Source organism: Drosophila tropicalis, unplaced genomic scaffold (assembly GCF_018151085.1).
Source record: "Drosophila tropicalis isolate 14030-0801.00 unplaced genomic scaffold, ASM1815108v1 contig_859, whole genome shotgun sequence".
In the NCBI taxonomy this organism is placed as follows: domain Eukaryota; kingdom Metazoa; phylum Arthropoda; class Insecta; order Diptera; family Drosophilidae; genus Drosophila; species Drosophila tropicalis.
In genome coordinates, this window is record NW_027173353.1 from 13433917 (window position 1) to 13457163 (window position 23247).

Here is a 23247-nt window from a genome sequence, read left to right on the forward strand (position 1 = left end):
GCTAATAGGTAAGGAAAGAGTTACCAAAAAAGTAGCAAGGGTATACAAACTTTGACGCGGTCGAAGTTAGGCCCGGCCCTCTGGGTTTCCTTCAAGTTGGCAGCTTGTAGCGGCACAGCCTAAGTTAGCTTTTTCGATATTTCTAATTTCTTTATACCATTTTTTTTGTATTATTTTCTTCATTAATTTAGCCTTTTAATAAGTCTAATAACAAAATAAATAATTCTATTCCTATTATTCTTTGAAGCCAAATATATTTTAGCCCTTCTATTATTTTTTGAAAAGATTTGCTGAAGTTAAATTGCGTAACTTCGCGAGTGAACTTGCGTATCTAATTGGTAGAGAACAGGACTCAGCTTATTAACAACATTTATTTTTAGTAAATCGATAAAGTAAGTCAATTGTAAGGACAAGATTTTCAATTTCCCATCAACACAGAATTAAATAAATTAAAACTTATCCCTTATCGAAAATACCAAATTAGGTATTTATCATATTTTTAATATTTCCTTTTTTTTTCACTTTAGGCAATTTTTCAATATTACGTTATTACTTTACTAACTGGTGGATGAATTTTTGAATTATTTTGCTACACTTCTAGTGTGACCCGATTGATAAATAAATAAAAACAATGCTAAGTATAAAACGTTTTGTAGCTATTTTATGGGCAAGTTTTTTTAATAGAAGCTATGAAGAAACTACATCCTTAGCAGTGTTAACTTATGTAAAGAATAATGAGGAACTAGTACATATGTATATGTTATACTATATGTGCACAAATCAATCAAAAAAATTCCAATTTTAGCTACATACATTTATAAATGTGGTGTCAATTCTTTCAATGAATGCAATAGAAATAGTCCTTTGGCACAGACATTCTATTGAGGGCAACACATAATGCTAGAAATTTCATAGAAGTCCAATATTTAAAGACAGAAAAAAAGTACGGTCAGGAATTCGTTAAATAATGTAGGTAAATTATTTAACGAAGAATTTAGCTTATGGTTAAAAATTGTTCGTCAAATTTGAGACAATATTTCGTTGTGGGTAAGTGTTATATAATAAAACACACATAGTGTAATTGGGCTCATTTAATGTAATGCAACCCTATAGTCAAGATGATTTTATGTTATTTAAATGTATAATTTCATTTTGTTTAGTTTTCTTTTGTTGAGATCTTTGCCGTATCTGATTATGAGTATATATGCCAAGGCTTTCTCGCTTGGTGCCTCAGTGCACTTTTATCAATGCGCACGATTGAGTTACCTTAAGTCTATCACTTGTATGGCAGTGTGTTGCTAAGTTGGCTAACAACATATTGAACTGCCTCCAAACATTCATTTGACGAGAATTTGCATATTTGCCAAAGATTGCTACATATCTTTAGTTGATATTCGTAGGTTGCGTACGTGCTGATACTGATTGTGGTGTAAATTTTCAGCTGTGCCTGTAGGACCACTGTCGGTTGCAAAAGGTTTATAGATTTTAACGCCGACCATGGACGTGGGAGTTGGCTGCTGTTCATTGCCGGGTGTAGAATAATCCAATACAGACGCGGAAGTAGAAGTGGCCGAGTTTGGCGTGTCCGTTGCAACAGCAAATGCACTTAATAAACCCAAACTTGAAGAAACTGGTTCCAAATGCGTTAACGAAGCGTTCGAGTAGGTAGTCAATCCTGAAATTAAACACTTCATTATTGCAAGTTGAACATTACAAAAACTATGGAACATACATTTTTTTAAAATTAACTATAGTACACTGAAATAATTACTGAAAATAGGAGTACAAAACGAAACCCCCCAAATTAGACAGTTATCACCTTCTATAATAACAATATTATGCCTTAACATACAACAATTTATTTCGTAATTCTTTAAAGAACTCGTTTTTAATAAAAAACTTCGTGTTCCTGTTAAAATCAGCATCAAACTAATTTTCCATGTGGAAAAGGGCCCAGACAAGAAATTTGGAGTTCTGTACAAATAATAACAAATTTGGCTAGAATTTGTTTATTGCACTAAAACATCGTAGTTGCCAAGGCACTTGTCAAAGATTTATCTGCTTATGTTTCGAGTTCCTTGAATAGTCACAAATCTAACGTACTATTTTGTCTGTTTTGCAATAGAATTTAGTTCAGACAAGTTGACAATTGCAAATATATTTTTATGAAACAAAATGTCGGACGGTCAAAATACACAGACAGTTTGTAACACCAGCTTGTGCGGTTCATATTATAGATGTTAGCCTACAATAATGATTCAAACGCATAGAAACAGAGTATTGGAAATGAAATGGATTTGAATTCAGAACAAACAATGATTTCGAGAAAAACGAAATTAATTGTGACAAATTTTGTTTTGTACGAATATTTTGATGACGCTTGATAGAGTTAAGGTTATACCAAACTTGCCTAAGAAACTTAAATAAAAGAGTGAAATAATTTTGGAGACAAATCGTAGGTTTACTCTAAAAGGCGTTATGAGGAGGCTGTGGTGTTATTTTTTGTAACTTGATGTCCTGGTTGTCGCTGACAGTAAGTTTATATTTATAAAAAGAAAAGGGTTAAAATTCGTTTTTTTCCGCTTTATTTTGGATTTGTGGTATGCGCTTCTATTTTTGGGACCGTTATTATTAATGTCAAAAAGAAGCACTCCCATTTTGTTTGATAACAAGCTCTCTTCGAACAAGCTCCAATGTTATGAATCATTTTAGACTTCTAATTTATTTTATCTTAAAGATCTTAAGATTGACATGGCCATTATGGGGCAAGACCAGCTACGCAGCGACTTAAAATGGAGGTTACCCACACTTAACCCACTTTCAGGTGTTGTAAACACCCATTTGTAATCTGCAACATTAACTTCGCACAAAAAGATTAAGATGCATTAAATATACTCATTTAAATATGTACATAAAATATGCCCAACAACATCTGTGTTTGATTCTTTTTGTAGAACACTGACGGTTTTCTATGGTTTTCAGGTTACCTTTTATCAAATATATATATTGGAATTATTCAGACATAGTAGGTTAAAAATCTCATCCCAGGCCATCCTGGGCTAAATGACTTTTTTTTAATTCTAACTGCAATATTCGAACCTGCCCGAAATTTAGGGTGCTGTTTCAGCCCGCTGTTGTACACCTGGGTCTGGATAGACCATTTTCGACTTCGAACGTGATTTTAACATATTTCTACCATAGCTAGCGACTTGTACTTTTAATTGATTTAAAGGTAACGATTTTAAGAAAGAAATGGAAATGGATGAAAATTCAAGTTTAAAATTTTACACCTTACTTTGCACTGGGTCCGTCGAGATCATGTATAGAACCATTTTGAATTTTAATGCATTTTATCTTGTATTCAATGGAAAATCTATATGCAAGTGGTTAAATATTAAAATACCTGTGTATTGTTTAAAACAAAAAAATGTAAATAAATACGATAATAACAGCGTCAACCTCTTTCATTTCTTATCTTCTATCGTAAGATATTTTCCAAATTTCATAGCTAAAATTTCACAAATCACTCTTGAGTATTTTGCGCTTGCAGGGTCTGGCCAGACCTACATACATACATGCGTGTGCAAAGTATGGTAAGTTTCTTACAAAAGAGCAATTTTACCCTTGCTTTAAAGAATATTGAGTCTTCACTTAATTACGTACAGCAGCAATTAAGTTTCTTGCAATAATAAAATTATTTTGCTTGCAAAAAATAATTTTAACTTGAGGGAACAATATAATGATTTGAATATGTGATACACATTAATAATGGTTCTTAACAATTTGAATAAGATCAGAATAAGTCTAGAGAAACGAAAAGACGGATACTGATGAGTTTTATATCTTTACGTATCATTGTAAAATAAATTATATTAACCTTCATGCTGATCAAAACATTTTCAACTATATTTCGAACTTAGCGGTATACCTTACAAAACAAGACAACCTAATTAGGAACCGAACAATAAAACAATAAAATAAGTAAGGAAGCTTCCAAATTGAAGATATGTTCAAATTTGAATCTATGCGTTCGATTATCGGCCTACAGTTCTTTTACATACTCGAGTTAAAAAGGGTTTACAATATCTTTACTTAGGTGTCGTTTATTATGTTCTTACGTTCATTTCCGTTTAGGTTAGTGTTGTGAAGCACTGACATATACGATAATGATGACTGTGGGAATCCAGGCGTTGTACTAACACGTTGAGCCCCGCGGAGACCATTGCTTGTGCAGCAATCAGCAGAGTGTGTAGAGGTCAGCTTTAAATGCGGTGAAATACTAGCTGCTAATGTGCAGCTACAATTAATGGTTGTTCTTTTTAGCGTATCAGTTATTATGTCCGTAGTATGTGCAACTGAGGCAGTTGACAACGAGCATAATGACTCCGGTCCGAGAACACCAGGGGCATTAGTATCTGATATACCGCATATATTAGTTCGGCCACTGCAATTACTATTTTCTCTTTCCATGGTTGAGGAAGCCGAAGTAGAGGACGGAGCAGGATTATTGCCTGGTGAATATTAAAAGTGAAAATAGATAAGCATTAATTTTAAAAATTAACTTTATTTTTAAAAACAATTAAGCTGTAAGATGACCTAGGCAAACAGTGCAACATATGTATAAAGAAATTCTAACTTACTCTTACAAGCACAGGAGCACTCTAGAACCGCCTCCGGCCAACAGGCAACTCCGCTATTATGACTTAGTTAAAAAACGTGAAAAACGTTTATACTATAAAAATAGTGTGCCAAATTTAGGTGCAGATAATCGTTTTTTTTTTTTTGTTTAATTAAGTGGGTGGATGGCCTAATAGCCGCTCATGGCTAGATCGGCTCCGCTACTAAAAACACCATTGGTAATAATTGACAAATTCTGTGAGAATTTCGAATTTTTAAATTTTTTTGCATAAATAAAAAATGTCAAACTTTATTTGTACTTATGATTTTTTCCAAATTGGCTTTATCTTTTTTTTTTTAAAGGATTATCCAGTGCAGCTATCAATGCAGCTACATACTCAATTTTACTAATTACAATAGTATATGAGCAAAAAATACACGCAAAAATATTCCAGCGATCCAAATAACTAATTTGATCTACGAATTTAGGTAGAGAACTAAGAAAACATTAACAGAACTCTAAAAGTGGTAAAAATTTTAACGAAATAACCCTATAAAATATACAAAAGTCATGATATATACAAACTCAACTATATACGAACTCCTAATAAAGAATAATAGGATTTTGGCTTTTCATGTTGGATCCCCTAGTTGAGCTTTTTACGGAATTGCCCATATAGACGTTGCAGAAGTTTGGTATGTATACTCGAGCAGTATGTACAGTGATGAGTTCAAAACGAAATGAATGACTTTGAAAATCGACTTCAAGTGAATGAGTGTGCTAACGTAAAACTCAGTCCCACAACATTAAAACATAACAAATCGAATTGAATGAGTTATAATGTAAGGCAATAAGTTGCTATGATTCGAATCCCAACTCTGATTTTAATATTTAGCATTTATTTGTATTGTATATTTTTGAAGTCCTGTTGTTATCGGGTTCAAACGCCCTGGTATGTGAAGTAGCTAGATCCATAAAGGATATGATGGATTATCGAATATTTAAATAAAATTAATTTTTTATACCCTTGCAGAGGGTATTATAAAATTGATCAGATGTTTGTAACGCACAGAAGGAGACGTTTCCGACCCCATAAAGTATATATATTCTTGATCAGAGTGCGAAGCTGAGTCGATATAGCCATGTCCGTCTGTCCGTCCGTCTGTGCGTACGCGTTTTACTCAGCCGTCTTAAGAGCTATCGGGCTGAAATTTTTTTTCGCGGGTTTTTATTACCCTGCAAAAATAAAGTATGAAAACCATAAGGATCGGACCACTATATAATAGAAGAACTAGAAGAAACATTTTCATAAAAATCGAGTATGCTATGAAATTTACATATATGAGAGTAAAATTGTTTTGTTTGTATATTAATGAATTGAGTTGCAGAAAACAAATTTTGAACATGTAAAATTATTATTACCAAGGACTGCAAGGGTATACAAACTTCGGCATAGCCGATGTTAGCTTCTTTGATTTTTAAAACATCCATTTGGTCTTATAGATCTAAAGACACCCCTAATATATGTGCCCAGTGTGCTTCGCTACACATCAATAAACGTTCTTTTGATTTATATATATATAAAGATGGTTGAAGTTACTTGCTTCTATGAGTAGCACATTTCTGACCAAAAGTTAATAAGTCTTTGCAAAAGTACATAAATAATGCAACTTGCTGGCTAATTATGGTGGCAAAATCAGTATTAGTGGTCTATGTTCATAAAAATAGGAAAGTTTTTTTGTACTTCTTTGTGCTTTATCCTTTGTATTTTAAATTGAATCATAATCCAAGCAAGCGATTCTATTCTAGCAAGTTAATGACCATTTCAAGTTTTACACAGTTCGGCAACATGCAAGAAACATAGTTAGCTAATATTTCGCAATATATGATCAAAATCAGTTGACTATATCACATAGTTGCAGTACAAACAAATACTAAAATTGCACACTATATGAGTATCTGTACAAAAAGTTTGTTATAGTGACACTGGAAAAGGTAATGCCAAAACTTGTAAGGGGGTATTGGACGATAATGTTACACAAAAATTAACACAAACATTCTTTATTAACGCATCTATATTGTTCCTTTGGGTATAATATCAATTAGATCCCTACCTTGTGTTCTATTTTTACAAAAGCCACGAAACTAGTTATGATATTATTTTCTTGCTTAGTTACCTGTTATGCTTACCTGTTACTGGCGATTGGTCCCCACTAATGCAGCCACTAATTCCTCCGTCGGCGCTAGCACCGTTTGTACTACTGGGCGGTCTAGGTAGACGACGGCGTAGCCAAGGATGCTTTAGTGCCTCTGACGGTGTTAGTCGCTTGTCAGCATCCCATTCCAGGCAACCACGGATAAAATTAAGAAAAAGTGGATCTTTGCAATCATCCAGTGCCTTGGAGAGGGTCTTTGAGCATGGTGGTCCGCGTGGCTTTCCACGACGGGACTGGCCACCGGTTAGTACAACCATGCCATCAGAAATTGTCCTTACTGTGCAGTATCGTGGATACCCTTTTGGACTGAAGAACGTTTTCGTCCTCTTCGAGTTTGCAAGCAATGTTTTGCTAGGTATTCCAAGTACTTCGATTATGCAAGCTAATTGATCGCTTTCATTTTCACCTGGAAATAGGGCATGACCTGAAAGCAGCTCTGCTAAGATGCAGCCTAATGACCACATGTCAATGGCTCTTCCATATTTCGCGCCTAATATAACCTCAGGAGCACGATAAAATCTCGATTGTATATAGGTGTAGACACGTTGATTTTCAAAACAAGACGACCCAAAATCAATGACCTAAAACAGATACATAATTTTAGATAAATGTAATTGTTGGATAAGTTGTGTTTACACAATAAAATTTCATTTCTTGAACTATTGTTACTCCTTCATAAGTCAAGTCTTACCAAAACACAAAATATAAATTATACACCTACATACCTTTATTCCAGAGCGCCCCTGCTGTTTTAACAGTACATTTTCAGGCTTCATATCACAATGGATAATTTCATTTTTATAGAGCGCATCTAAGCACTGCAATAGAGAGTGTGCAAACTTTCGCACGAGCTGCAAACTAAATCCTTTGAAACCATTCTTTTTAATCAGCTCGTACAGATTAATGCTGAGGAGCTCGAATGTAATGCATGTGTGGTTGCGAAAAGTAAAGTAGTCGTACATGTGTATGATATTCATGGTATTGTACTTGTCATGTCGCCGAAGATGGTGGAGAATGCGTATTTCCTCTTGTGCCTGTCGATGAAAGCGTTTTTCGTTGCGCACGATTTTTAGCGCGACATGCTCATGGGTCTTATGGTCGTACGCCTTTATAACCTGCCCAAAACTACCCTTTCCGATTATCTTGAGCATTTCGTAGCGGTAAGCTACGTGGTCATGTGGAATATGGATATAAGCGCCTTGTTCATTATCGTAGTCCGAGTTGTTTGGTCCATAGATTCCGGGTCGTTTTTTAGCGTTAGCTCCAATAAAATATATCTGTGGATACGTTAAGATTTCAGTCCGTTCATAGGGCGTCAGCTTATGCAAGTAAAGAATCATCACTTGCTGTGGCGATACTACAAGTGCCTTAGGTTTTTCGTGCAATGCGCATTTCTGCTGACCAGACATGATGATCTGTTCATGGAATGAGAAAGCATCACCTTCGACGCTCATCACCAAGTCTCCGCTACACGCTGTTTGCTCATTTTTGACAGAAAGTGGCTCCGAAGAGAGAGGTTCTTTAGAAACTCCTTCGTTATGTGAGTTTGAATTTTTAACATTTAAACACAAGCTATAGTCCGAATTGGCTGTGGTAGTTGAAGTTTTTGGTTTCGCTGCAAACACAGATTACAAAGATGGTAGTTTCTTAATAAAATATAATTCTAACAAAATTCAAAAATCAACTAGAAAAAATTAAATTAAATATGTATATAAAACAAAATGGATACTTTACTCTTGTTTATAGAAATTGAATCACTCTGGCCATCGGCAATTAAATTTGAGATTCCGTGTGCCGGATCCAAATCACGTTTTTCATCTGGCGGAAGGCGTAACGATGCTCCGTAACTGCTGCTCAAGTAATGAACGACTTCTTCAGACACTGGGCAAGGGCGATTTTTAATTTGATCCTGGTTATTCGGACTAACTTTTAAGTGCGATTGTGCTGGAACTTGGTCCTGTTTTTGATTTGGAGTGTTCATTTGCATATCTACCATGTCAATGGTAGAAGCCGTGTGCGATGCTGATTTTCCAAACACATCCAGATCCGCTTTGTTCATTCTATTAGGCTGTGGTCCTACCATATTGTTGTTTGATTTACCAATTTCAGAGCCGGATTGATTATTGTTTAAACAGTTTGATTCCTGCTTCTGGCTGAATTGTTTTTTAGGTGTATATGGTAGATTCTGGTAATTTGGCGAAAATTCAGTAATTTCGCTTTGTTCACAGTCAGAAATATCTACTAAAGATCTTCGAAGACCTCGTTTTTCTTCAGAACTTTGGTGCCTCATCAAACCAGAAGAAGTGGTGGAAACAGTTTTTGGATTTGATCTCACACTCAATATTGACGTCACATCCACTATTTTTTGGGTCATGCTAGAGGTGAACTGATTTAATTGATGCGTCGCTGGCATCACTATGTTTGGATGGACATCCAAATCGTTGTTTACGTTCTTCGCAATCGCAGATTGTTGTAGAAACTCCAAGCTCTCTACTTTAAATTCATTTTGATTAGAGAGGGAACTTTGCCTCCATCGGTTGGTTTGATATAGCGATTTAAATCTGGTATCCAAGTCAACTGAAGCCACACTAAAAGCGATTGTCGTAACATTATCGCATGAAGCCTGCTGCTTGTCTTTTAGAAAAACGTCTTCTCCCACTGACTGCAGTGAACCCGCGCACCTTTCGACACACTGTTTATTGCTTTGCTGGTGTGTCGCCCAAAAGGTACTCCTACTGCGGCTGTGGTACTTCTTCCTGTTATAGTCATCAAACAAGTGCGCACTGTAAGTGTTATTCAAAATATTGCCTCGATTAATCCCGTTCTTGATGCCAAATCTATTGTCCACACATTCACAATAATCACAATTACCCTTGTTGATTAACTTGGGATGCTTAAAGTGGCCTAAATCTAAGTTGGTATTTTCCAACTGATTGCTGGAAGATAACGCGATTTTTTGAACGCAGGTTTGTTTTTTGCTCACATCGTAGTTGCTCAATCGTTTTTGGTGGAATATTTCATAGCTAGCTCTGGTAGAGCCAGTGTCAACTTCTTGCTGATGAGTATGGTGATTTTGGCTAAGAAGTCGATGATTGCTGTTAAGGTGTTGCTTTATTTCTGGCCTTACCATCAACTGCGACTGTGGAAAGTCGACTGGTTCTGCTTGTGGCGACGAATAGTAAGATAGCTGTTCTGATTTTCGCAGTTGTAAGTTGTGATGAAGGCGGCTACCACAAATGCCGCTTAATACATTAAAGCCTAAAAAATTCGTAAGTGACTTTGCAGTAATACTTGAATTTAATCCTTGTTGTTGAACCAACCCTATATATGAGCACTCTTCAAGGCTTTTGCTTTTCGTCTTTGCACTTAATTTATGTGGACTCTTACTCCAATTCAGAGATGACGTCTGCTCCTGATCCGAATTCCACATTCAAATACCAGTTCTCTATGCTGAAATTCTCACGTTACCAATTCCTGTACGTCCGTGGTGTGAACATTATATTGGCTAGACACGGTCCCAAAATATACACTTGCATGTTCAATTTGCAAGGGACTTACTCTAAAATGTACAAAAGAAAAACTTCATTGTAAATTACTCAACTTTACACATACTTAATCACATATTGTATACACATTTGGATGTAGGTATGTACATATGTATATACATATGTACATATGTATGTATGTATGCCTGTTTGTCACGATGCATGCAAGCATTGATTGATATTAACATACAAAGCAAAATTTATGTTTCATCTTAGAAAGGTTTACGAAAAGCAAACAGAACGACTAATGTAAGAAAGTATTTACTTTTTTAAAGTGCTTACCATTGATTGCACCATTCTAGGTCTGAAAAATTTCAATCAATTGACGCAGACGCAGTGTTACACATACATAAATATATCGATAAACATGCATCGATGAGTCGATAGACGGAAATCGCTATTTTGAGTATTGTATCGTAATTTTGAAACAACATTAAAATTGAGAATGTACTTCTTACATAATATATTAACATATTTAAGGTAGACTACACATGTTAAAACGATATCAGTTAATACATTTTTTTGTCGGCATACATATGTACATATGTGTGTGTATCGAAACCGTTTCCGTGACATAACGGGACAGCCTTGGGTCAATAAAATAATCGTATTTCTTCCTGTCTGGCCACTCTGGTTTTAAGTTTACTGATTACCTCTTGTCTGTGTATGTGTGTTTAAATTTTCAGTTTTAAATATTGAATTCATGTATTTTCATTTATTTGAATATATGTGTATATAGTGCTGCAGTATTAAAAACGTAACCTTGATTTTGAAAATCATTCCGTCTTGTTTTAATTTGAAATCAGTTTGTCAAATCTTATTAGTCCAAATGTGTGTATGTATTACATAGTGCATAAAGTACGTGTCAAAACTTAGCAATGGCACCCTGTTTACAATAATACATTCTAAAAAAAATTTAATCAATCAAGATGCATAAAGACAGTATACTCCTAATATAATTAAAATTTTACGGTCACGTTTAAACTAAAAGGGCTTTGTTTAGCAATTTTGGCATTTCGGATTGTCACTATTTTCCCCCCACCCAACGTAAGCACTTTTACTCCTGATAAATTTGGTTTTCCACCCTTGTTTTAGAGCCATGGTGAGCTTATTCTTATATGTTATGTATATACATACATATGTATGTATGTAAATACATAAGAACATACATACATACATATGTATGAATAAAAGGGGGTGCGGACCGTTAACTACATATGTATGTTTGTATGTATGTACACATGTAGAACATACATACATATATACATACATATGTATGTATGTACATATGTGTATATTACAAATAATCCTAGACAAAAACGAATAATTGTTTTAAAAAAATCTGCAGTTTCTAAAAATAAAATTCATACGTTATTATTTAGAAAAAAAACTTCAATACAAAAATGTGTGAAAAAGTTTACTTTAGAGATTAACAAATAGAAATGCAACCGTGTAAAAAATAACAAGTATGATCAAGTTCACTCACTTATGTATGTATGTACATATGTACACACATACATATATGGGATATATGATTGTATGTACATACATACATACATATGTAATACATATAAGCAATTGCCGTAATCTGATATTATTGAATTTTTTGCTTTTAGGTCGTTAACGTTTGAATCTGATTGAGACAACTAATCGTCAATCATGATTGACCCCAGCTCTAGTGAAGAGGAGGGCGATGACGACCCAGTGGTTAATGTGCAAACTAAAGGTCGTATGGTCCCGCCAAATAAAGTAGGCGGCGTCACATCAACAACGGCTGGTGCCCCGGGTCCTGGTTCAATTTCCAATATACCTGTATCTGGGTCTAATGGTGACTTCGCCGGGAATCATAGGATGTCTACTCGGGGAGACGTTGCGAACATAGGTGGTACCGTAGCAGTCGTCGCTTCATCCAAAAATGAACAGACGATTACTAGCAGTGCTGATGGTGGTAGTGCATGTCTTGAGGTTCCTAATAATGGCATACCCAGGTTTGTGTATATCTTAATCTACGGTTCATTATTTAAAAATGCAGGGCACTCACTTTTATTTTAGTTTAAAAATTATAATTAAGAGGGTACTTTTCAACTATCTTATTTAATTAAACAGAACTTTAAATTTTGCACGCTGGTGCACATATGTACTTTTGTATATACATTTGTACATATGTATGTATGTACATACATACATACATATACGATTCAAAAGGTACATACATATGTACATATGACATATCTTAATTTTTGTCACAATCTTACAAATACACAAATACTTACATACTTTGGCGGCAAAAAATTTAAGACATAAATTCTGCTTTCATGCGATTTTTGTATACATAATGTTAGTAAAAAGTTTTAATGTGTTAATGTAGATACATACATACAGACATATGTATGTATATGGTTTCTATTGACGAGAAATGTAACTTTGCTCCTGGTTAAAAGTCTGTGGCATACCGTTTATACATATGTATAAGGATTACTAGACCTACAACTTTTTCTTGGGGTCGTCAGGTGCCGAGGTTTTTTGTGCTGAGTCCAAATTTTTTAGGTTTTGCATCAGAGTTCACATAAAAAAAACCATTAAAGTCGTGCCTTCAAAATCATCATCATCATCATAATCCTTATTAAATGACCAACTCAATGTTATTATTATTTTTATATTTTTTATTTAAATCTGTGAAAATTTTGAAGTAAACTGAAATAAAATTGACAACTGGTAATGAAATAGCGCATCGACTTCACTGAAGATATTTGTTGTAAAATCCTTAAGTCGATTACGACAGCACGACGAACCGAAACTTCTCCTAGACCATTAGAGCTACAGAGTTGAAATTTTGCATGAAGTCTGGTATAGAGTACAAATTTGTATAAAATTTAATAACATATAATAAGTAGGCATGCTACATGCGTCCGGGTTTTTTTTTTCAGCCAAAGTTTGTATGCCGTTCTTTTGCGGGAAATTGACTTTTTCCGTTTTTCTCTGTGACGACTGCGGTTAAAAAAGGCTTAACAAATAATAGCGGGCCAGGGCTAAGTTCGACCATGCCGAAGTTTTTATAACCAAGTTTTTATACCTTGCAAAAAGGGTTTATTAATTTTTGTCAAAAGTCTAATGTTCGTGAAGGAACAGAGTACAAGTTTAGGCTAGAGCACTCTGGGGATGTTGCATGCTATTTTCTAGTATGTTTATATGACATACATACATACTACAGGCAGCACGGGTTGTTAATTTCAGATTCAGGCGGATCGGAACACTATATAATATAGATTCCATACATACGTTAAGTTCACGAGCATTGACTAAATTACTTGCTACAAATGGCCAATTTTGATTAGAATCGGTCTACCATATCCTATAGCTACATATTTTATCAACATCGGATTATTACAATTCAAAAGACTATTCTATTCCGGCACACGCAAATTTCATATTAATATCCAGCAACATACCAAATTTTATCCAAATCGGAAAATAGCCAAGATATGCATATAAACATTTTTTCATAAGGCCGGATTTGGCCGTGGGCTGGTGGGGCGTTAGGGTGCCTTTATGCTGCAGTGAGATGCAATAGGCTTATTGGTTTAGTAAGACCTGAAGGTCCATATTGACCCTTTGTAAAAAAAATTAAATAAGTAAGTCGACTAGTCGACTTGGGTATACTATACACCAGATGAAAAAAATTTTTTAAATTTCGAAAACCAAATGTATGTCTATTGTTTTTACATGCTTCATACCATGTGCTATCTCCCTCACTCTACAAACACACGAGCACTCTAGCGCCGCCAACAGCCAACTTTACATAAAAGTTATTTTCTGATTTATGTATATAAAAATACCGTCTTAAGAATTAAATGAAGCAAGTAAGTCGACTCGTCGACTTGGGTATACCATACACCAGGTGAAACAAATATTTCAAATTTCGAAAACCAAATGTATGTCTATTAAATTGTTTTTACATGTTTCATAGTATGTGCTATCTCGCTCACTCTACGAACACACGAGCAATCTAGCGCCGCCAACAGCCAACGGCCAATTCTGGCCTTGTGGACCGCTTAGTAAAATATTTTGCATGTTTCTAGTCCGATTTCAATAAAATTTGGTAGTTTGGTAGAAATAGATAAGATTAATTAGTCTGCCGAATATGAATGCGATACTCAGAAAACTACAGGAGGAAATCGGATAGACGGACATGGCTAGATCGACTCGGCTGTTGATCCTGATCAAGAATATATATACTTTATAGGGTCGGAGAAGCCTCCTTCTGCCTGTTACATACATTTTGGCGACTTTAATATACAATTCACCCTATGGGTGTATGGTATAAGAATGCTGTGTATATTACATATTAAGCTTAATTTTAGCAAAAGTTTTTATACCCTTGCAGATGGTACATATTAAAAAATTGGTCAGATGTTTGTAACGCACAGAAGGAGACGTTTCCGACCCCATAAAGTATATATGTATGTATATTCTTAATCAGCATGAGAAGCTGAGTCGATATAGAGATGTCGGTCTGTCAGTCTGTCCGGCGGTGCGTATGCGTTTTACTGAGCTATCTTAAGAGCTTTTCTGATGAAACTAGGTATTTGAGCTACCTTTAACCCGGGTAAGATAAAGTAAGAAAATCGTTAGCACCACTATATCATGTGGTTTTATAAGAAAAGTAGGTGAAACACTTATGTGATAATATTGGGTATAAAACCTAAGATCCCAAAAGTTTTATCTGATCGGATAAATAGAACACAAGTTACAGTCAATAAAAAAATCGGCTGTGCTCCCAGCTCTGCCGACAGCGAGGCCTGCTGACTGCTACGTCATAGGTCATAAACAGAGCGCATTCATACAAACACAGACGCCACGCTACAATGCGATGCAATACCCCCAGGCGGTCCCGCAGTCTCCTATATCTTCAATCTCCCACTTTCTTCTCCTTCTTTCGATTAAACCTATCTTTCTTGGTTGCCAACTGTTTTCTTTTTTGTTAACCTATTTGTAATTCCTTTTTTACCAAATAAACGAATTAAAAAAAAAAAAAAAAGACGCCACGCTACATAAACTGTATGTGTATGCGCGCCGTGCTTTGCTTAGGAAATAAGGGCAGAAAAAGGAAAAATTGTAGTATAAAGAGTAAAATTGTTTTGTTTGAATATTGATGAATTGAGTTGGAGAAAACAAATTTTGAACATGTAAAAATATTATTGCCAAGGACTACAAGGGTATATAAACTTTGGCATAGACGTTTTGTTTTTGAAAAAAAAATTGTGCCCTTAGGTCAGAGCTCGGAGCAACTTGTGGTCCCCATAATTAGGGATCACACTTTCATATGAAAAAAAGCTTTTTGCTCAAGTGAAGAAATACGTCAGGGTAAAAACTAGATGTACAAAAATCTTGAATCCGATAAAAAATTTTTCAAAACGTTTGTGTTGTGCACTCATAGAAGCGTGAGTGTTGGTTTGGTGCTAGCAAGCAAAATCTGTATTTGTGACATCAGCGGTAATGAACTGTATAATTGACTCATACATAATTATCTAAATCTACTACTGGAGCATCTTTCAGCCAATGAAAATTAACGCAACACGCCAATAATATTTGGTCAGAAAGTGCTTACCGAAGTGCCTTAAGGTAGACTTGTCATTTTTAAAAACATACATATATGTATGTAGATACCTACATATGCTTCAAAAATTTGAACATGTAACTGGTTCTGATCGATTGCGACGAGCTCTTTCACTGAATATCAAATCTAAAGCTTCGTCTTTTATAATTTTAAGGCCATAAATCCATAATGCTCCTAAAGAGTTGGTAATGTGCGCATAGCATTCAGGACCCTATAACCTTCATCAGGACAGATTAATTTGCATGGAAGTATTCTAAATTGTTTTATAATCAAAATAATCAAATTTTCTGCCCGTTTAATCGTAAAATTATGCTTCTTGTACAACACTGTATTCCACAAAAATATAATATGATTATATACCCTTGTACTCCTAGCCCATAATTTCTTTACATGTTCCAAACTCTTTTTCTGTAACTCAATTCGAACAAACGCTTCCGAATATCATATTCATTTCTTGATCTTCTTCTTCCCTATCCCTTTTAACATGCTCGACGCGATTGGCACGCATACACATACAGTTTATTTAGCGTTGTGTCTGTGTGTATATGCGTATGCTCTTCGAGCAATGACGTGCTGGCACCGCTTGAGCAGAGGGTATTTATATTGACAGTAACTTGTGTTCTATTTATCCGATCTGATTAAAATCGGGATCTGATATTTTATATATAAAACTATCATATTAGTAAATTTCATAGGGATACTCCAATATCTTCACCTATGTTCACCTATTCTTCTATAATTATATGAAATAGTGGGCCGATCTTGACATTCCTACCCGGGTTAAAAGTAGCTTAAAAGCCAAGTTTAACGTATTAACGTTTTTACTATGTGGGCCTTAAGGGCGGAATGTCTGTTGGTTCGGCCACTCTAAAGACATACATATGTATGCAAACATTTTCTGGCCAATATTTTCTAAACATAGACAATACATTGCTTTTACAATGTTACCACTCTTCTGAATAGGTTATCCATAGAAAAATTTACAGGTTTGTGAATTAACGAATTTTGCTAAGTGCTGTACCAATTTGGGAACAGCTGAAAAAACGTTAATCATAAAAAATATATTCAAGCTTACAATATGAAACTTGGTTGGTCGACTTTGCCTAAATTCGTGTTTCCAAGATGGTGCGATCAGTGTTGCAAAGGGGATGGCCAGCGGCATTAACTATACTTAGTATTTTCTGTCATCTTTAGATACTGTAATAGACAGTCTTATTATAATATAAGTAAAGATTAAAGAAAGATTCTAAAAGAATGTTTCCAATTTTTAATTATACCACATCTTAAAAATTTTAATTTGATGTTTGAAAAATTAATTCGTTTTCTCATGTTTTTTTGGTTTATCGAAATCATAATTCCTGCACACGTATGAATGCATCCGAATTGGCACATCGTAAATCTGAAAATTGCAATAAAAACAAAATCAAAAAAAAAAAAAAAATAATAATATACATTCATGCTACGCATTAACTTATTTGCACATATGAATTAAAATGATATACAAATGGCTGTTGTGTGAATGGTTCACGTTTGGGCTTGGATTTAAATTGGCATGTACTTTCAAAAACTGACTCGGTTCACATCAACCATCAATTGTGGCATCTTCATTACGTAGTGGGCTGACCGGTTCCAGTCCCGGCTCGTACTCGATGTCAATGGGGTCATATAAATGTAATTCAAGCTATAAACACCCCATGAACGGCAAGGGTAGAATTGTATTGCAACAGTCAAGCGTATCAACAAATCTGCATAGGCAGCAAGAAAATCCTTATTCTTATCACCATCATCCACACCACCAATACTATGAACATGAACAGCCGAAACAGTCAAAGTATCAACTTGAAAAGTATCAATACCAATTTGATTCATCAAAACCAAGATTGCACCCATGTCACGCCGAGCAGAACAAGCTAGCTGCTGCTGTTGGCAGTGTCGACTTGCAAATGATGAAAGCTCCGTCGCACCTGTGCAGCAGCAGTAGCGGTGCACGAACAGGAGCATCATTAGATGCTCAGTTTCAAAAGGTAATCCATTGTAATAATCAAACGTTGCTATTGTCATCTAGTGGCGTGTCGCAAGAAACACTAAACCAAAGTATTGGATCTTCGAGGGCGAATTCACTGCCTCGACCTATATCCCCATCGCCCTCCATTTCCAGTGAAAAGCACGAAGGAGGAGATCCACATGTAAGTTCGCTTAAAACCAGATTGAAAACCATTTTTATTTTTTCGATATCGTCGGACAGGAAAAACATGAAAGGGAGGAGGAAGAGCGGAAACGACGCATTCAACTTTACGTGTTCATTTCAAGGTGTATTTCGTATCCATTCAATGCTAAGCAGCCCACTGACATGACAAAGCGGCAGCCAAAGATAACAAAACAACAGTTGGACGTAATTACACAACGATTCCAGGTACATGTGATTTCTTTAATGTTAAAGTGCTAGTTTAAATCTTTGAAGATCTATATATTTCAACCCATGGGGCTGGGATATTTTCGGCTGTACATTTACTTGTGTTAAAGCGAAAAAATCTGATCATTCGATTTCATTATTAATCATTTTTCCAGAAATTTTCTTTTGACATAAAGTTTTGTTTAAAAATATTTATATTAACTGAATCAATAATATGTTTTAACACAGCCCGGCAAAAATGGAATGGCCAACCCATAAAATATGTTTATTGGTTCCAAAAATACCTAGCTCTCTCCAACTTTGCTCTTATACCCCATTTTGAATGTAACCATTGACCTTTCTCGTCGGGTTATGGTAAAAGACACCAACTCGATTCCGATGTTTTCGCAAGACAAACTTTACTAAACTTAAGTTACTGTTACTCAACTTGAAGAACATAATGCTATTAAAGATTTAAAAAATCGTGTATTAAACGAATTTATCTTTTTATGCAGTAGCTTGGTCAAATTTATAGGTGCTAAATTAACAATGCTATAAGGACTAATCTCCAATTTTTTCGCGATCCTAAGCATATCCGCGATCTTCTATAACTTCATTAAATCAGAACGTAGGATTTCTGTGTACCCGTCTTAAATGTCCTTATGTATCTTTGTGTCTCTATCACTTAAAATCGTCAAATTGCATCGCTGTGCATCGCATGATTTTTGGATTACAAACGCTAGCCTAGTCATGGAACTCCAGAGAACTTTGGGAAAAAACCCAAACGTTCGTACTCTCAATGAAAACGTAAAGTGGGGAGAGGGCCAAGCAGCTACGAAAATAATTTAGTCTAGCACAGACTACAAAACGACGAAGGCAGGCCTATGTCGATTTCCTTCAGTACCGGTCGCCGGGGAATCGCCGGGGTCTTGTGCACGGGACCATTGAGCGACAATTGTCCCTCTAGTCGCCGGTACTGTGAAATTTTTCCCTCTGGTCTGGACTGGACTGAGGGGACAATGTCGCTAGGCGATCTCGAGATCTCAACACAGAGTATATATAATTTCATATTTTGCCACGCCCATTTCCGCCCCCATAATTTAGAAAAAACCGATTTCCTCCTGTAGTTTTTTGACTATCGCTGAAATTTTAAATGTAGGCTTGTATATACTGCATATATTGTATATCTCGGATATAGTTCCCATACAAACGCCAAAGTCACGAACAGTGACTTTTCTCAATAACTTCGTTATTTTCTGTACTATTGTCGTGAAACTTAATATTAAAGAGTTTTTTTACCCCTATAAACTACTGTGCCAAATTTGATCAAGACCGGGTGACTATATCATATAGCTCCCATAGCAACGATCGGTGGAAAACAGTGACTATGATCAATATCTTCGTTATTTCCTATGATTGTAGGCCATTCTTTGGCAAACATAAGCTTTTTTAGATAAAACGTTCTTTCACATTGATGGCTTATATGTAAGGAAAGGGTTACCAAAAATGTTGCAAGGGTATACAAACATTGACGCGGCCGAAGTTAGCCCCGACCCTCTGGATTTTTATTTATTCTTTATTAAGATAATTTGGCAGCTGCTGCTTCAAATTTTTAATTCAGGCCATCGCATTGTAAAGCCCATTCTGGCTGTCCCAGGGAAGTGTTTTGAATTTCCTAAAAAAAATTGGAGTTATTATTAGAAACGAAATGATTAAAATATCAAAACTAACGCTTTTGCTTTCAACAATTAACCTACTTACCAAGTAAAATGTTCAAAACCTTTAGATAGGTTCCAAGTCTCACCTTTTGGTTTTTCGTATCCGGGTTGTGTCTCTTCAGAAGAGAGAGTTGTCTCCAGCCACTTGAGATGTCATATAAAGAGAGATACAGAGAGAGATACATATGAAAAAAAATTAAAATTTTGTGATTTTCATATAACAGCTGTATCCTTACATCCCTTTTTTGACTTTCCGACGTAATGCTGTTCTTAAAGTCAATTATATCCAGATCAGTTGCTAATGTTTTTTTTATTTTGAGAAAAAAAAAAATTAAATTATTACAAAATAATAATATCAAAGAAGCTAACATCGGCTATGCCGAAGTTTATATACCCTTGCAGTCCTTGGCAATAATATTTTTACATTTTAAAATATCTTTCCCTGCAACTAGGGCTGTTGATAATATATCAATGTAAAAATATATCGATATTTTTACAAAAAAAATAAATATTTATATCGAAATATTTTTTCCCCTGATATATCGCATATCGATATTATTTGGAAATATATTTTTTGATATTATGGCTGGTCACACTTCACTTAGAAATCTTAAAGAAAGATGAGCGCGGCAAAAAACTTTTATATAAAAAGTTATTAAATCAATTGGCCATGAGTTACCTTATAACACCAGGTAGCTCGGTTCCTTCAGAGCGGCTGGCCTCCGCCATAAAATGCGTTGTCTACGACACGCGAAGCCGCATGACAGATGTTCATAAAAAACAAAGAGTTTTTTTGAAATCCTTAAAAAAAGAATTTTGGAGGTAAAATCATGTTACATACATATATATCTAATTTTACTTACACCACTCTATAAACCTGTAATTAATTTTTCATTGTTTAAAAAATGAAATGAAGTCATTAAGTTTTATTATTTTATTGTATCCTTACTTCAACCATAAGATCTCTTTAGTTGAAAAAAGTTTATTGTTTTATTATTAATTAATAAACAAAAATTAGAATGCATTTAAAGTTAATGTTATTTTGGGGGGTTCAAGATTTTTATAGAGAAATAGAAAAAAATCAGAAATATCCGATATATCGATATATTTTGGTGATAAATATCGCAAAAGACCTGATGATATTTTTAAACAATGATAATCATCGATACGATATTTTTTACACATTTTCACAACCCTACCTGCAACTCAATTCATCAATATACAAGCAAAACAATTTTACTCTTAATACTACAATTTGTTCTTCTTCTTCCCTCATTCCCTAAGCGAAGCAACGCACTGATGCACATACAGTTCATGTAGCGTTGCGTCTGTGTGTGTATGCATGTGCTCTGTTGATGAGTTATGACGTAGCCCTCCAGTACCAAATGTCCCCGGTCGACAATCTCGCCGCATCGTCGACTATACCGACGTCGGCAGAATTAAATTCTGCCGGCGTCGACATGCAAAGACCAGCCGACGGTGCCCGAACTACCCAATGTCGTCGTTGAAACACTTCGGCTACCGAAAAGAATTGAGCAAACACAATTTCTTGAAAAAAATTGACAAAAAAAAAGGCAAGAATAGGAAAAATGCAGCATCAAATAATATTTATGTATTTTCATGACGGCTTTTCCACATACATAGCTCGCAAATAACTGTTGACACTTTTCCATTGTCTGCAAATAGTAAGTGTCTTTGACTGACACAATAATAAAGACTCAGACAGAAACTGTTCTTGTCGCGACTGACTTAGCTCGCTCGCGCTCTGATCGAGACAGTCATTCCTGTTTTCATTTCGCTCAAATCAAACACTGATCGATTGCTTGAGTTAAATGAAGAAAATTGTCTTTTGCGTATGTATGGGTAAACACACGCGATTGATGCGTTCTTACCCTTCAGTACCGGTCGCCGCAAATTCCTCTGAAAATCCGAGGCAATTTTTCAGATGCCGCCTCGGAATTTCAGGGGACATGCCATACAAATTTGCGGCGACATTTAGCATTGTGTATCCTAGCGCCTCGGACATTCTATCGATTTTTCGGCGACATATCGCCGGAATTTCCTCTGAAGACGAATAACAAAGTCGCTCGTGTGTTCAACGGAAATTTCGGCGACATGTCGACGGAATGTCCCACCAAAATAGTGGTTGATTTTTCAATCGAAGTAGCGGCGACATATCGACGCAATGTCCCATCGAAATTATAGCTCGGATTTACAATCGACATTGCGGCGACATTGTCGGTGGAATATCCCCGCATTTTTGCAAAAATAAATAAAAACTTGATTTGATTTGGTTTTTTAACACGCATTAGTTTTTATTTAATAACATATGTATACATTTAAATTTGTTTATTTTTATTCTTAAATATATTACATTAAATTTTAATATTTATGTATATTTACATTTTTCTTACTTTTTTTATTGCTTTACTTCTTTTGGCTTGTGCCAACCAATGTCTTAGCACATTCTCCGCCGGCTCATCCGGAATCGGATTTTGCTTGGATTCTAAAAAGAACAAAATTGATTTATTACTGTATACACTAAATTTGAAAAAATTCAACAGTTCCTGGTTTGAATGTCGACCTACGAAATTCAATCGCGAATGAACAAAGAAACGAAAAGTACAAAGCGACGCGCGCAGGAGTTGGAAAAAACAATAACTATAATGCACTGACGAACGAAGTGAATTGGCGTAGACAAAAATCATCATGCTTTACTTCTTCCAATTTTTATACCCTTGCAAAAAGGGTATATTCATTTTGGTCAGAAGAGTGCAACGCATAGAACAAAGCATCTCCGACCATACAAAGTATATATATTCTTGATCAGCACGACGAGACGAGTTCAACTAGCCATGTCCGTCCGTCCGTCTGGATCAACGCAAACTCCTCCTAGACCGTAAGAGCTACAGAGCTGAAATTTTGCACGTAGGCTTGTATATACTGCAGGGGTTATATATCTCGGATTCAGCCGGATCGGACCACTATATCATGTGAACAGTGACTTTTCTCATTAACTTCGTTATTTGCTATGTTATTATCGTGAAACTTAATATTAGAGAGTTTATTACGCTATAAACGACTGTGCCAAATTTGATCCAGATCGGGTGACTATATCATATAGCTCCCATAGCAACGATC

General features: G+C 35.4%; 2 protein-coding genes and 1 long non-coding RNA gene across 5 annotated transcripts in view; 1 reads left to right on the forward strand and 2 right to left on the reverse strand.

Moving 5' to 3' along the window:
• Nucleotides 1-799: 799 nt before the first annotated feature.
• Nucleotides 800-10749, reverse strand: Dyrk3 (Dual-specificity tyrosine phosphorylation-regulated kinase 3). 3 transcript variants are annotated; one of them, XM_068296544.1, is made up of 7 exons: nucleotides 10662-10749; nucleotides 10155-10393; nucleotides 8569-10092; nucleotides 7560-8449; nucleotides 6809-7415; nucleotides 4119-4511; nucleotides 800-1675 (listed from the first exon to the last, which is right to left on the reverse strand). In XM_068296544.1, the coding sequence occupies exons 3-7, from the start codon at nucleotides 9962-9964 to the stop codon at nucleotides 1374-1376; spliced, it is 3588 nt and encodes a 1195-aa protein (XP_068152645.1). In that variant the 5' UTR covers nucleotides 9965-10092; nucleotides 10155-10393; nucleotides 10662-10749; the 3' UTR covers nucleotides 800-1373. The 3 variants fall into 3 exon arrangements, with proteins under 3 accessions (XP_068152645.1, XP_068152644.1, XP_068152646.1); XM_068296543.1 differs by having other exon boundaries at nucleotides 8569-10393; XM_068296545.1 differs by lacking the exons at nucleotides 10155-10393; nucleotides 10662-10749 and having other exon boundaries at nucleotides 8569-9617.
• Nucleotides 10750-11160: 411 nt separating this feature from the next.
• The window catches only part of Cadps (calcium-dependent secretion activator 1), a 121217-nt gene continuing 109130 nt past the window's right edge, over nucleotides 11161-23247 (forward strand). The window contains 4 exon segments of the mRNA XM_068296871.1: nucleotides 11161-11426; nucleotides 11996-12367; nucleotides 18062-18182; nucleotides 18242-18409. Of these exon segments, the coding sequence (XP_068152972.1) occupies nucleotides 12039-12367; nucleotides 18062-18182; nucleotides 18242-18409 (618 nt within the window). The 5' untranslated portion in view covers nucleotides 11161-11426; nucleotides 11996-12038.
• LOC137583170 (uncharacterized) lies at nucleotides 19935-20513 on the reverse strand. Its single transcript, XR_011033376.1, has 3 exons — nucleotides 20343-20513; nucleotides 20150-20250; nucleotides 19935-20063 (listed from the first exon to the last, which is right to left on the reverse strand). It is a non-coding gene; the product is annotated as an uncharacterized lncRNA (long non-coding RNA).

Bases quoted from the DNA above. Each gene is read 5' to 3' on its own strand.
- Dyrk3 (XM_068296543.1), bottom strand. From the start codon at position 10,264: ATGTGGAATTCGGATCAGGAGCAGACGTCATCTCTGAATTGGAGTAAG. The intron at 8,450-8,568 runs GTAAAGTATCCA...CTGTGTTTGCAG, and splicing joins TTCAATTTCTATAAACAAGA to CGAAACCAAAAACTTCAACT. The intron at 7,416-7,559 runs GTATGTAGGTGT...TATCTGTTTTAG, and splicing joins AGGGGCGCTCTGGAATAAAG to GTCATTGATTTTGGGTCGTC.